Source organism: Benincasa hispida, chromosome 11 (assembly GCF_027475165.1).
Source record: "Benincasa hispida cultivar pf3 chromosome 11, pf3_genome.v1.1, whole genome shotgun sequence".
Lineage (NCBI taxonomy): Eukaryota > Viridiplantae > Streptophyta > Magnoliopsida > Cucurbitales > Cucurbitaceae > Benincasa > Benincasa hispida.
In genome coordinates, this window is record NC_143488.1 from 44,572,031 (window position 1) to 44,585,100 (window position 13,070).

The 13,070-nt window shown below is 31.2% G+C and overlaps 1 protein-coding gene across 4 annotated transcripts; it reads right to left on the bottom strand.

Annotated features, from left to right (window-relative positions):
* Positions 1-417: 417 nt before the first annotated feature.
* On the bottom strand, positions 418-7,726 carry LOC120089740 (long chain acyl-CoA synthetase 1-like). Of its 4 annotated transcripts, none has more exons than XM_090306750.1 (20): positions 7,603-7,726; positions 6,269-6,432; positions 6,018-6,081; positions 5,792-5,881; positions 5,635-5,691; positions 5,478-5,526; positions 5,159-5,235; positions 5,014-5,053; positions 4,834-4,928; positions 4,587-4,754; positions 4,366-4,476; positions 4,118-4,205; positions 3,966-4,032; positions 3,794-3,869; positions 2,510-2,627; positions 2,049-2,294; positions 1,821-1,960; positions 1,545-1,727; positions 934-1,053; positions 418-855 (listed from the first exon to the last, which is right to left on the bottom strand). In XM_090306750.1, exons 1-20 carry the CDS (start codon positions 7,645-7,647, stop codon positions 811-813), a joined length of 2,043 nt encoding a protein of 680 aa, XP_090162876.1. In that variant the 5' UTR covers positions 7,648-7,726; the 3' UTR covers positions 418-810. The 4 variants fall into 4 exon arrangements, with proteins under 4 accessions (XP_090162876.1, XP_090162879.1, XP_090162878.1 ...); XM_090306753.1 differs by lacking the exon at positions 7,603-7,726 and adding an exon at positions 7,375-7,395; XM_090306752.1 differs by lacking the exon at positions 7,603-7,726 and adding an exon at positions 6,639-6,733.
* Positions 7,727-13,070: the final 5,344 nt, after the last annotated feature.

Sequence of the window (13,070 nt, forward strand, 5' to 3'; positions counted from 1 at the left end):
AAAAGTTTATGGACCAAAATGAACCAAAACTAAAAGTACTTTGCTTTAGTCTCTGTTTGTGGTGACATAAGTCCCTCCTTACAACTCATGAATTAATTGGTATGAGAGCCAAATCGTGCATTTATTTTTCAATTTTGAAAAGAAAAATCAGAGAAATGGTGGGTGTTCTGCATTATGAATGTTGGTTTGCAAAATTGGATAAACAGTTCGATAGGCCCAAAGAGCCTCGTCTTTATATTGAGTAAATTAACAATAACTTGGTTAAATTAATTAGCCAGATTTATCTTTTGGCCTTTGCTTTTGTTTCACTTTTACAAAGTAACTTTATGCTTTAATATGAAAAATCGACCTGTGGAACACAAAAGCCCTAGATTCTAAAACACTTGGTAGGAGGAAAGAACGGGAATGGTATACGAATACAATAAACAAGGACATCCATATATCCATTACACATAGCATTTGTCCTAAATTATACAATATACATGTCTCGCAAACCTAGACTCTCTAGATGACCCTTGGACACTTTAGTTGATGCCCAATTTTCGTGCACGAACTTTCTGCTAGACATTAGTTTAATTTTTCAGAAAATGAGCAGAGAAAACTAACTTTATTTTGTAACCCTTCAATATAGTGAAGTTTGAGCATCAATCAACTACTATACTTTCATGTAACACTGAATCCATATTGTCCTTTATTTGCAAGAAGAGAAAAAGAAAAAAAAAAAAAAACTGCTTCTTTGTAACTTCAACAAAATGGTTTTGATTGAATGCATTTCAGTTCAGAAAAATCAGCTACTGAGCTTCAACTTTATCAAATCTTTGCCTCCAAGTTTTTATACTCTGCATTGATTTGCACCTATAACAGAAGGGAGCTTTTCATTGACCTTAGTCTTGGAGAATTCAATCAATAAAAAACAAGAGTTTTCCAACCAACCTCAAAGTGTTTGAGTAAATTGTTTCTTTTCTTCTTCAAAGTTGCTGTCACCAGATCCTTTTCTATGTCGAATGGGTGCAATTCCAACACAACTCCTTTGATGTATTCGAAACGTTTCAACTGATATCAATAGAAGACATTGAGTTCAAGCTGTTAAGAAATCGACAATAAACAAATAAACAGAAAAACGTAAACAATAAAGAACCGACATAGAGATTACGTGGTTCACTAACATTGTGTTAGCTACATCCACGTACAAAGGGAGAGAACAATTTTTTATTAGAGAGAAAAATATCTGACTACCGGTTTAGAGGCGCCGATAGAATTAGAGTTTATATATTGTTCTCTCCTAAACCTTAGAGTCAAAATTGTAAATAACTAGATAACATAAATACGAATATAACTTAGGTTTCAGGGACATTGTCCCCAGATACTTGAGACCCTCTGCTTGGTCATTTGGAACGCCAAATAATAGATTCAAAACATTCTAACAAAAACAATCAATACTTATTTTTTTATGAAATGAAAAAAGGAAATAGGATCTAGCGGTTTCATAGAACTTCAACACCGAAGTAGAGCCGAGGTTTGGGTTGTTTAAGAAAATGTAATACCTTGTTTCTTTCAGCTGTGGAAGTGAGCTCAGAGAGAACATAATGTCTGAGCTGTTCAAGAGGACAAAGCTCAGAGAAAGAACACAAAAAACCATTTGAATTTGCCCATTTCTTGGTGTTTTCCTCATGTAGAACCACCACTGCAACCAGCATTGATTTGAAGCTGTTCCCATAGATCCATATCTTTGGAAAGAGTAAATCAAAGAAACTCAAGTCACCAATATTATGAAGTTAGTTTCAGAAAGAAACTCAAAAGGAAGACGATTCGAAACTTACATCCTCAACGATTGGGGTAACCGAATAAACATTTTCCAAGTATTCCAATGCTATGTATTCTCCTTGGGATAGTTTTATGAGATTTTTCTTCCTGTCAATGATCTTCACAACTCCATTGGGAAAGATTTCTCCTATGTCTCCTAATGTAGTAAAAGAAGGAAATGGAAGAACCAAGTCAAATAGGAATGAATTTTCAGACAAGAACAAGAGAGGGAAGTGATGGAGCACCTGTATGAAACCAACCATCCTTTATTGCCTCTTTGGTTAGTTCAGGGTTTTTGTAGTATTCAGTAAAAACAGTCTTTCCTCTCACACATATTTCGCCACATGGACGATCCCCGAGTGGATTGTAACCCATCTCTGGAACCTCCTCCAAGCGAAGCTCATTGAATAGCATAACGCCACCAACGGTTCCGAGCATACACATCTCATCAGGAAAGCCGATAGTTGTTGGTCCACAAGTTTCAGTCAAACCTAAATTTTACCATATCATTGCTGTTTATAGTGTTTGAACTAATTTTAATCAATATGCTTTCATTGCAATGTCAATCATTAGCAACGGCGACGAGGAGGAAACTTGTTCAGCATATTGCGTCGAAGGATTGAGAATTTTTAAAGCTTGGAATGTGCTTAAAGTTAGCTCAGTAAAACTAAACCTATTGTTTTTGTGTAGATAGAGTTTTCTTTACCATAGCCTTGGATAAAAAAGGCACAACATGTGACCCTCAGAAACTCTTCCACTTCTGTGCTCAAGGCTGCACCCCCAGATATTATCAGTCGAAGGCGACCGCCTAATCTTGCTTTCACCTGAGTTGATACAAGTTTAATGTTAGGTGATAATCAAGTTAGTGATGGGCATGTACGTTGAACTCATTTTAAGTACACAAACGTATGTCTTTAACAGCATGTTTAGATCGAATTTCTAAATGCAAGCACTTAGAAAATCAATCCAAACAAACTTAAGTTCCCCAAAGATCTTAGAAAATCATTCCATACAGACACTTAGAGTGCCAAGGGAACTCGAAATCGAGAGTACATAATCTAATTAGGAGAGTAGTGATGGATATGTACGTTTTGAAGTTCAAAATCTGTTTGGAATGACTTTTTAAGTGCACAAACATATGTCTTTAAGGATTTGTTTGGATTGACTTTCTAAGAAAAAAGTGTTTTTAAGTAGAGTTGGCAATGGGGTTGGGGTGGGGCGGGGGGCGTCCCTCGTTCCTAGCCCTGTGGGGAAGATTCTCCCCCATCCCGTCGGAGAAACAGGGTCCCCACGGGGCCCATTCCCCGTTTCCCCGCGGGATTCCCATACTAATTCTCCGCGAGATTCCCCATTTTTTTAATTTAAAATTTGATTAAAATTTGGGCTTGACTTTTGGGCTTAGATTTAGAATTCAGATATTTAATATTGGGCTCCACAACAAAGTCTATACACTATAAACATACATATAAATAAGTTATTTTATATATTATAAATATATAGTTATAAAATATTAAAAATATAAATATATCAAATTGGGGTTGGGGTCAGGGCGGAGATACCGTCCCTGTCCCCGTCTTGTCCCGGACGGGGCCCCGAAAAATTTTTCCGATTTGACCTCATCCCCAGTCAAATTGGGGATTGGGCGGGCCCTGCGGGGAATTTTGCCAACCCTATTTTTAAGCACTTAGAAAGTCAATCTAAACAGACTCTACGTGCAAAAAAGTATTTTTTTAAAACTTAGAAAGTCATTTCGAACAGGCACTTAGGGTGTGTTTGGAATACATTTTCAAGTATTTAATTTAAAAAATAAATCATTTTAGAAAAAATTGGAGTGTTTGGCAAGCAAAACAGTTTTGATAGAAAATGTTTAAATAAAAATGAGTTTTTTGAAACACTTTTTTCTTAAGTCAATCTAAACGGGCCCTTAAAGTGCCGAAGTGCCAAGGAACTCGAAATCGTGAGTGTGTTCTAATTAGGGGTAAGATTCAACCTTCCTGAATGCCAAGAAATCTGCCAAAGGGGATGCATCTTTCTGTTTGTATCCGCTATTCATCCATAAAAGCTTGCTGCAAGTTCAGCATACATATTATTTATCTTTGAGCATAAAGTGTCACGAAGGAAAGAAGCAACTACAAGTACGAAAAGGATAAAAATTGACTTACTATTTGTAGAGCAAATCAAAAGCCTTCCTTCTCACTGGATTGAGTACTTGTACAGCTTGTTTGATTCCTGAAATACAGATTTGTTAATTTAGCCTTGTTAACAAGGTTATGGATCCTAACGAAATTACAGATAATGAGCAATGTTATCGTGCCTTCGTGAATCCTTTCAAAGACTCGAGGGACACCTACTAAAAGTGTCGGCTTTAACTCCATTAGATCATCTTTTATTGCATTAAGATCCTTCATAAAAGGAATGAGAAATGAGAATGAGCCTTTCTGATTCTCAAAGGTCTAAAAGACGTTTCAAGTCATTTAGTCTTCAAAGAACATAAGCAAATCAAACATCTGAAGGATCTGGTTCAAAAGGAAATGCTAGAAAATGCCATGAAGAATAGAATACCCCATGGTAGTAGCCAACAGATGCGCCTTTACGAAAGAAATATTCCTCGACCGTACGGTCGAGGATATGAGCTAGAGGCAGGAATGATAGATACACATCATCCTCTGTCATCTGTTGACAAGAAGAATAACATGTCATAAACAAAAGCAAAAGACCTTGAAAGTTAAAGAAAATGTAAGCTAGCAATAACCCTCTATTGTTTAATAAGGGGACTTATTTACCTTGTCTTCAAACTGCTCCATATAGATATCAACTCCTCTAATAAACATTGTGAGGGTTTCTTGTGTCAACACGACCCCTTTTGGAGTTCCACTTGTTCCACTTGTGTACATAATCGTGCAAATGTTGAGAGGTCGCGGAGGAGTGACCTCAAATGGATTTTCTTTTCCCTGATTCAAATAGACTCACGTGTCAACTCCAGCGTATAAAGGAGGACGATAAAAAGACTTGTTTAGATTTAAAACGGACCATGCGAAGGAACTCATCCCATGAGTATGGTTTCAGCCCATTGCCTGCTGCTGAGATCTTTTCTTCCTCCTTGAGTGAAGTAAAGCAGATAACAACTGCGAAAACGGAATCAAACTCGATAAATTGGTTCAATTGGTTCAATTATTGCCATAGAAAACCTTCTTATTTCATCATTCTCACCTTTCAGCCTCTCAGGAATTGCACTTTCAGAATTTAATAGCTGCAAAATGAGCATAGAATTTCAAACATATCTAGTAAGTGCCTCTTTTTTTGTTTTAGATTGAGATGTGAAGGCATATTATATTAACAAGACAACAACTCTTACTTCTTTTGCTTTCTTATCTTGGACGAAAACGATATCGATCTCTGCATGATCTATAATGAAATTAACAGCTCCATGTCCTGCAATTCATTGCCCCTTTCTACATTAGTTTAAGAATCAACAAGAAGCTCAACTTGAAGTTATTACTTTCAAAGAGCTGAAAAGAGAATTCAATATCAATCAGGAAGCTAACTGATATTTAATATGATGCAACTCTGTATTAATGAATGTATTTCCATCAATGAGAACTAATTAAACTGTGACTCATAAAATGCATCAAATTAAAGCCTTCTAAAAGAGTGAAATCATAGAAGTATTTTACCAAGAGTATCATAGAGAGGTACACAAATCAAACTGTGGGCATTGCAGGCCTACACAAAACATTTAGAGCATTTGTTAACTGATACAATGAAACAACTACAAGTAACTTTAACAGCTTATGGAATATTCAGCACAAAATTGAAGTGTTTCAGTTGAACCTCCATTGCAATTATCCACTGAGGACAGTTCGCCCCGTAAATCCCGATACGTGACCCCTGTCATGCAACATTGCTGTTTCTTTAGTTTCAAAGTTGTTGCAATGATATGCTCCCATATCATATCGAGAAAATCATGAAATTGCAGGAGTATGCTTACCGGTTCGGCGCCAATTGCTCGTAGTGCAGAACCAATGTTGAGAACATCACCATAAACTTCTTTGTAAGTTTTCCATATATAAGGTCCTGGCTGGATACCAAAAAAGAAAGAAATCCGAATTGAATCCACATAATGTCAGTCAATCACCAAAACCATTCAAGTTCATGAACATTTATATCTTTTTTTCACTTTCATATAGATAATGATTAATGAGAATCCAATTCACCTTCCCTTCGACGAATTTTCGCCATCCGAGCATTCTCCTTTCAGCATACTTTTTAGCTGAAACACTGCAAAACATCCAAGAAACCAATTTCTATGATTCATTATCTCAGCAATTTCGAACAAAGAAAAAAATCCTTAACATTCTAAAGTTACACAAGATGTTCTACATCAGCCTTGCAATAACATCAAACCATTCATTTCACACAATCATTTGAATATCAAAACATAACATGGACATGAACTGAATATAACCTGAAAAGATCCCAAGTTGTGCTCGAATCCTCATATGGAGAAGGAAAGTCATTTTCTGCAAGAACATTTCGATAAACCGGTCCGACGGACGGTTTCCCGTCTTTACCTTCCCTTCCTTCCTCTACCTTGACAGAAAACCTCTTCATTTTTGATTGCTGGAAAACCTGTTGCATTGTTTATTAATGATACGCAAGAAAAACTGTCTCAAAGCTATATAAAAGGTTTTCAAAAGTTCAAATGTCAAAAATGTCCCACCATTGACTCCCAACTTCCATTGAAACTTTCAATAGAAAAGGGAAAAAAAAAAAAAAAAAACCAAACAAAAGGTTTCTCAAAAAAGAATTAATTACAAGCGTAAAGTTTTACATACATGTACAGAGTTATTAAGACAGCTACCAACTTGCAGACCATTAATGAGAGGCCAACCACCATGGCCAAATACTTCCAATTGAAGACACAGAGAAACAAAAAGGCTCAAACTTTATGGAGTTCTAAAAGAAAAACAGAGAGCCATAACAGAAGCACATTAGGGTAATGTGTACACTTCCAAAGTACTAATTTTTAAGACGAGAAATTGTAGAACCATGGGAATCATGTGGAAGTTAACTAAAAACAGTCTTTGGGCTTTAATCTGTGAAATTGAAGCAAGAAACAAAGCAGGGGAAAGTATCAAACAGGTATGAACAAAAGAAGATCATTCCTTCTCGATTAATATCGATGATTACTCGTTAGACTCATCCTAATTGCTAAGCCTAGAAGTGAGAGATGCATTAAAGAATATGAATAAAACATCCGTGATAATATGGATGATTACTCGTTAGACTCGTACTAATTCCCAAGCTTAGAAATGAGAGATGCGTTAAAGAATATAAATGAAACATCATTCTTTCTTGATTAATATGGATGATAACTCGTTAGACTCGTACTAATTGTCAAGCCCAAAAGTGAGAGATGCGTTAAGAATATGAATAAAACATCCCTTCATTCTCTCGATTAATATTGATGATTACTCGTTAGACTTGTACTAATTTCCAAATCCAGAAGTGAGAGCTGGGTTGAGAACATGAATAAAATATAATTTCTTTTCGATCAGTATAGATAATAACCTGTTAGACTTATACTCATTTATAAGTCTAGAAGTGAGAGGAGATCGAAGATTGAACTTAGTACAAAAGCATAAAAAGAAAGAGTGGAGAAAAATGGTGATATTTAGCAGTGGTGAGAAGAAAACAGCCATGGGTGTGGAGTTAATATGTTGATCATCAAAACCCCACAAACAAACTCAAAGTACAGAAGAAGTGAGAGAGAGAGAGAGTGGGGGGAAGTGGGCTTACAGAGGTATGAGCAGAGCAAGGAAAATCATGCAATGCAAGGGACATGGTGGAGCATTCAAGTGAATTAAATATTTAAAATACTCCGTGCATCTTCTATAGTACATATCTTTGAGTATCTCACTCAGTTATTTCGTTAATGTTTTCCACGTGAATTTTTTTTGTTTTTTCTAAAGAATATTTTTTAGTTCTTTTTTACTCGAGTAATACTTGTATTATGCATCTTACTTTCATTAGAAAAAAAAAAAAAAAAATTGACACATGACAAATTATGATAGATGTTGCATAATTATACCTAAGGGGGTGTTTGTTTCAAGGGTTGGGATTGAATGAGTTAGGCAACCTAAGCCCAATCCTTGTTTGGGACATACTTGGTTTCCACATCCTACTTTTCAAATCCATAGGTTATTGTTATTATTATTATTATTTTCACTTAATCTAGGAAGTACGTCGTCAACCTCCGAACACCACTTTTGGTGACCACCGCAGCCAACTCCAGCCGCCTCCCTCCTAGGACTGCCCCGGGCCAACTTTTGCTGCCATCCTCCAACGACTGCCGCAAGCCAACTTTGGCAGCCACCTCCCACGAATGCCGCCGACCAACTTCGGCACCATCTCAAATGTAATTTAATAAGAAAAGAAAGTATAGTTTTTCAATCATTGATTTAATATTAAAATACTAGTTTATTTCAATTTTAAATTAGGTAAACAAATTGATCATTTAATTTTTTTTTTAAAAATATTCTTCTAAAATTTTTAGTTGATTTTAAAGGGTTATTTTCAATATAGAAAAATAAATCAACATATTTACAAAATATAGTAAAATTTTAGAACTATCAATGATAGACTTCTAAAACCCTTCAATCAGCGTCTATAATTGATAGTTCTAAAATTTTGCTCTTGTAAATATTTTCAACAATTTTACCATTTTGAAATAATTTTCCTATTTTAAACTTAACTATATTAAAAAAATTAAGATGACAAATTTAAATTAATCTAAAATCTAACCGGTGATTAAATACAAGAAAATATTTCACAAACTAAATATTTTATAAATCTGCAATTCATTCTCAGGCTATTTAAGTCGGCAGTCCAAATATATGCTTCTAAAACCCAGACTTTCAAAACTTGCACTCCAAACATAGTTTTCTTAAACTCAGGTTACCTAAGCCTCTCAGCCTGATCGCTTAACATTCCCAAACATTCTCAAGTTTAAGATTCCAAACTTACGCGCTAAATGCCCCCTAAGTATTTCTCCTTTTACTATGTAATTAAAGGGGATGTATTAGATATATTGGTGATTTAAGTACTACTTCGATAATATACTTTTGATATTTGTATTTTTAAAAAGTAATCATTTTGACTCTTTCATTTATATTTTTAAAAGACCAAAATGATTACTTTTTTAAAAGTTAAAGGACCAAAATGAACAAAGATTTAAAATAAATGATTGCTTGGTTTAAGGTTCTAATAGATGGAAAATTTTAGTATTATCCATATTTTTCCATTCACAATTTGACATATCATTTAGGAGTGGTTTGGTTTAAGGTGCCACGATTGCCGGAGAATAGGATGCCTGAGAATAAAAGGTTTGCGAATAAAAAATGATCGTGTTTAGTTGTACATGAGAAATGCTATTAAATTTTATAAATTAAATATATTCGATAACCCTCTTCATTACCAATTGATTCTAGCGGCGGATAATAGGAAAACCTGAGAATAGGATGTTTGAGAATAAAAGGTTTGCGAATAAAAAATGATCGTGTTTAGTTGTGCATGAGAAATATTATTAAAATTTTATAAATAAAAATTATGTATATATTTAATTTATAAAATTAAGTATAAAAATATTATAAAATTTGAATAGATTAATTAATTAAACAAAAAGTACTGTTTAACCTATCGATAAAATAAATTAATTAAGAAATAATAACAGTTTTAATTACAAAATTTGAGAAGTGAGTAACTTATAATTAAATTTAATCCATTAACATATTTAATGAATGACATATTAATTATAATAAAATATTTAATATTTTTAATTAAATAAGTTTAACATTAGTAATTTTAATTTTAATTAAATAATAAAAAAATATATTTTAATAAATAATATATTTTATAAAAAATGGAAAAAATAGATAAAAATGATATGTTAATAAATAATAATAATAATAATAAAGAATACTAAAAAAGTTTTATGAATATGATAAATTAATAATGAATGAAACAATAAAAATTAATCCTAATAAATAATTAACTGATTATCTATAATCATTAATGATCATATGTTGATAATGAAGAATCAAATTAAAATTAATTTTAATAAATAATTATTTAATTATAAAACATAAAAATAATCAACTATTATTATTGGAAAACAAAAATTTGTTCTAACTAAATTTAATAATTAAATATATTTAAGATATTTTTAGCTAATTAGTTAATAATTTATGTAAATAAGTAATATATTTGATGTTATAAAAATGAATTAAACGTTTATTGTCTTTTTTGAGAAAAACGGGATGTTTATTGTAAACGCTTATTTGATGTGATTTAACCATACATCTGATGTAATTATGATGCTTAATTGAGGAAATACCTATAATTAATTTCAAGCCATTAATATAAATTAATTCATTTTAAATAATCCATAAAGAACTCAAATTAATTATTAGGAAAAATAGCATGTTTAGGTTTTAATTTTATAACACTAGCAAGTTTTTTGAAAATTCGTGAAAATAATTTTTCTCAGTCCATCTCGAGGGAGGTCGACCATCGAGAATTAGTTAAAAATTATTATTTTTATTTATCAATTGTTTTGGGCCTTACCGATACATATTACGAGATTTGCTATTTTTTTTTAATCTTCTCAAATCTTATAGTGTTTTCAAATTTTCTCCAAATTCAGTTATGTTTACTGAATACTATATCAAATTATTGGGTACTTTTTCAAATCTTTAGCATAATTTATGTTTTCACAATTTTATGTATTTCTAAATTTCTAAATACGTTTTCTAATAATCAAATTGGATTTTCCAAATTGATTCACAATTTCTAAATTTTGGAAAATATTAAATTTTTCGAAAAATTGGGTAAGATTTGAGATATGTACCAGATTCTATCGAGAAAGATATGAATTTCAGTGTTAATGCCCGAGATTTCATCGAGAAAGCTCAAATATATAGAATATAGATGTTATTTTGTCCGAGATTAGCATCGAGATGCACATAATCTCGGTGTATTATCTCACGAGATGTCCGAAGAAAGCCTCAAACAATTGATAAGTTGAAAAAAAATTGATTTTTTAAACTAAAATCTCGTGGTCGATCTCGTTTGAGATGGATCGAGAAAAATTATTTTTACGAGTTTTTAAAAAAGATGCTAATTTTGTAAGGTAAAAACTTAAACGTGCTATTTGTGAGAATATTCCCAAATTTTATTCAGCAGTGAAGATTTCTACTAAATTATATGATGGAGCAATTTTTGTTTATTGTTTGCTCAGCAAAATATAGTTTATTATTTAATGGTAATTCAATTAAATTAATATTTCACTAGTAAAGATGAATTATTTGGTAAATATTCCTTCGATCAGATAACATTTCTTGATAAATCACAACGAAGCAATTCGTTAGGTTAATTTTAAAGTATTATTATCAATTTAAAGTTTGAATTTTCATTTATTATTATATTGAAATTTGAACTTATTCAAAAACTTGTTAAAAAAGTTTGATATTAGTATAAATTAATATTAATTCAATAATATATGCTAATTTGTCGAGTGAATTACAACAAATAATTAAAATATCTACGTGGATATCGATATCAGAATTTCAATTCAAGGATGATAGATACATCAATATCGACGGATCTTTGTTTAAATAGAAATTAAAAAAATATACTTAAATTAATAATTGAGTTGTTTTTACTTTCAAGCTAACTTCTATATCTTGCTATTGGTGTAAATCTTTATGTTGAGATTAATAGATGATTTTTTTATATATATTTTATGGTTATTTATAAAAGATATTGGAGATATCATTATATTTAATATAAACATTGGACCCATCAATTTAGGAATACATTAACAGATATTTTAATCCTTGAATACGACAAGTGAGAGTATGAAAATTTGAAAATTCAACCTCAATCAGGAGTACATGTCAATCACCGTTTGCTATATACTCACTTTGACACTACATATCCTTTTCTACGGGTACATAAAATGTAAAAGTATGAGTTATTTCAATCTCGAGCACAGAAAACTCATACTAAACAAATAAATTATTGGGAAAATATCAATTTACACTCTTGAACTTTGGGAGTTGTATCAATTTAAATCTTAAACTAATAGTTGTATCAATTTCAATGTTGAACTTTCATAAGTATATCAATTTAAATTCCAAACTAATAATCGTATCAATTTAAATCTTGAACTTTCATAAATGTTACAATTTAAATCTTGATGTTTCGTAAATGTATTAATTTAAACCCTCAATTGTTTTATTTGGATATACCTATGAAAGTTTAAGGTTTAAATTGATATACTCATGAGAGTTTAGAGTTTAAATTAGTACAACTCTGAAAGTTTAAGAATATAAATTGATATTTGTCTCAAATTTTAAGATAATTTTAATTTTATTCTCATTTCCATATCTAAAGTAATCATATTGTCGTTCTTTAAAACATTAGATGTGTGTAGTAAAGTAAATATTAATGAGTTAGTTGAAATCGGCTGCATTGAAAGGGGAGATGGGGGATTCCTTTCATGGCATCATCCCAAACATTTATGAAAAAAGATTATTATTGTTAATAAATAATCCTATATCCTAGCCCCTATGCTTTCCAATATATGTTTTTGTTGTTGTTATTTTATTTTTCAGATTGGAGTGAGAACTTTCATAGTAGCTCTTGATTAGGTTGATTATTATTATTATTTTCTTTTGGTTTAAATTTGTTCTATGCTATCTATTGCAACTTAGGCGGTAATATTTTCAAAACAATAAAATGAAAGTTATTATTAAGAATAAATAATATCCTCTCTAGATTTTTAGTCTAGTATTTATTTAGTCTTAAAGTTTACCTATTAATTGTGAATTTTGAATTTAATTTATATTTTAACAAGTGAATTTTAAGTTTAATTTTTATTTAGGGTCAATTTGGATTCAGAGAAAAAAGTATATTAAAAAATTATTTTTTAATTAAAATCTGAAACTTTGAATGCGTTTCAAAAGCTATTTTGAATGGCAAATATATTATTAATTTTTAGATTTCAACCTTTTACATTTTTACTAATATATACTTTTAGTTGACATCAAGTTTTAGTTATTTAATTTAAAATAATAATTAGGAGGTGAATTTTTGATATGCATCAATTTAATTCTTTTAAATTAATTAATAAAATATGACAAAAAAAGTACCAAAAAGTAAATTTTTTTTTTTTGAATAGTTAAGAGTAAATCAAATATTTTTCA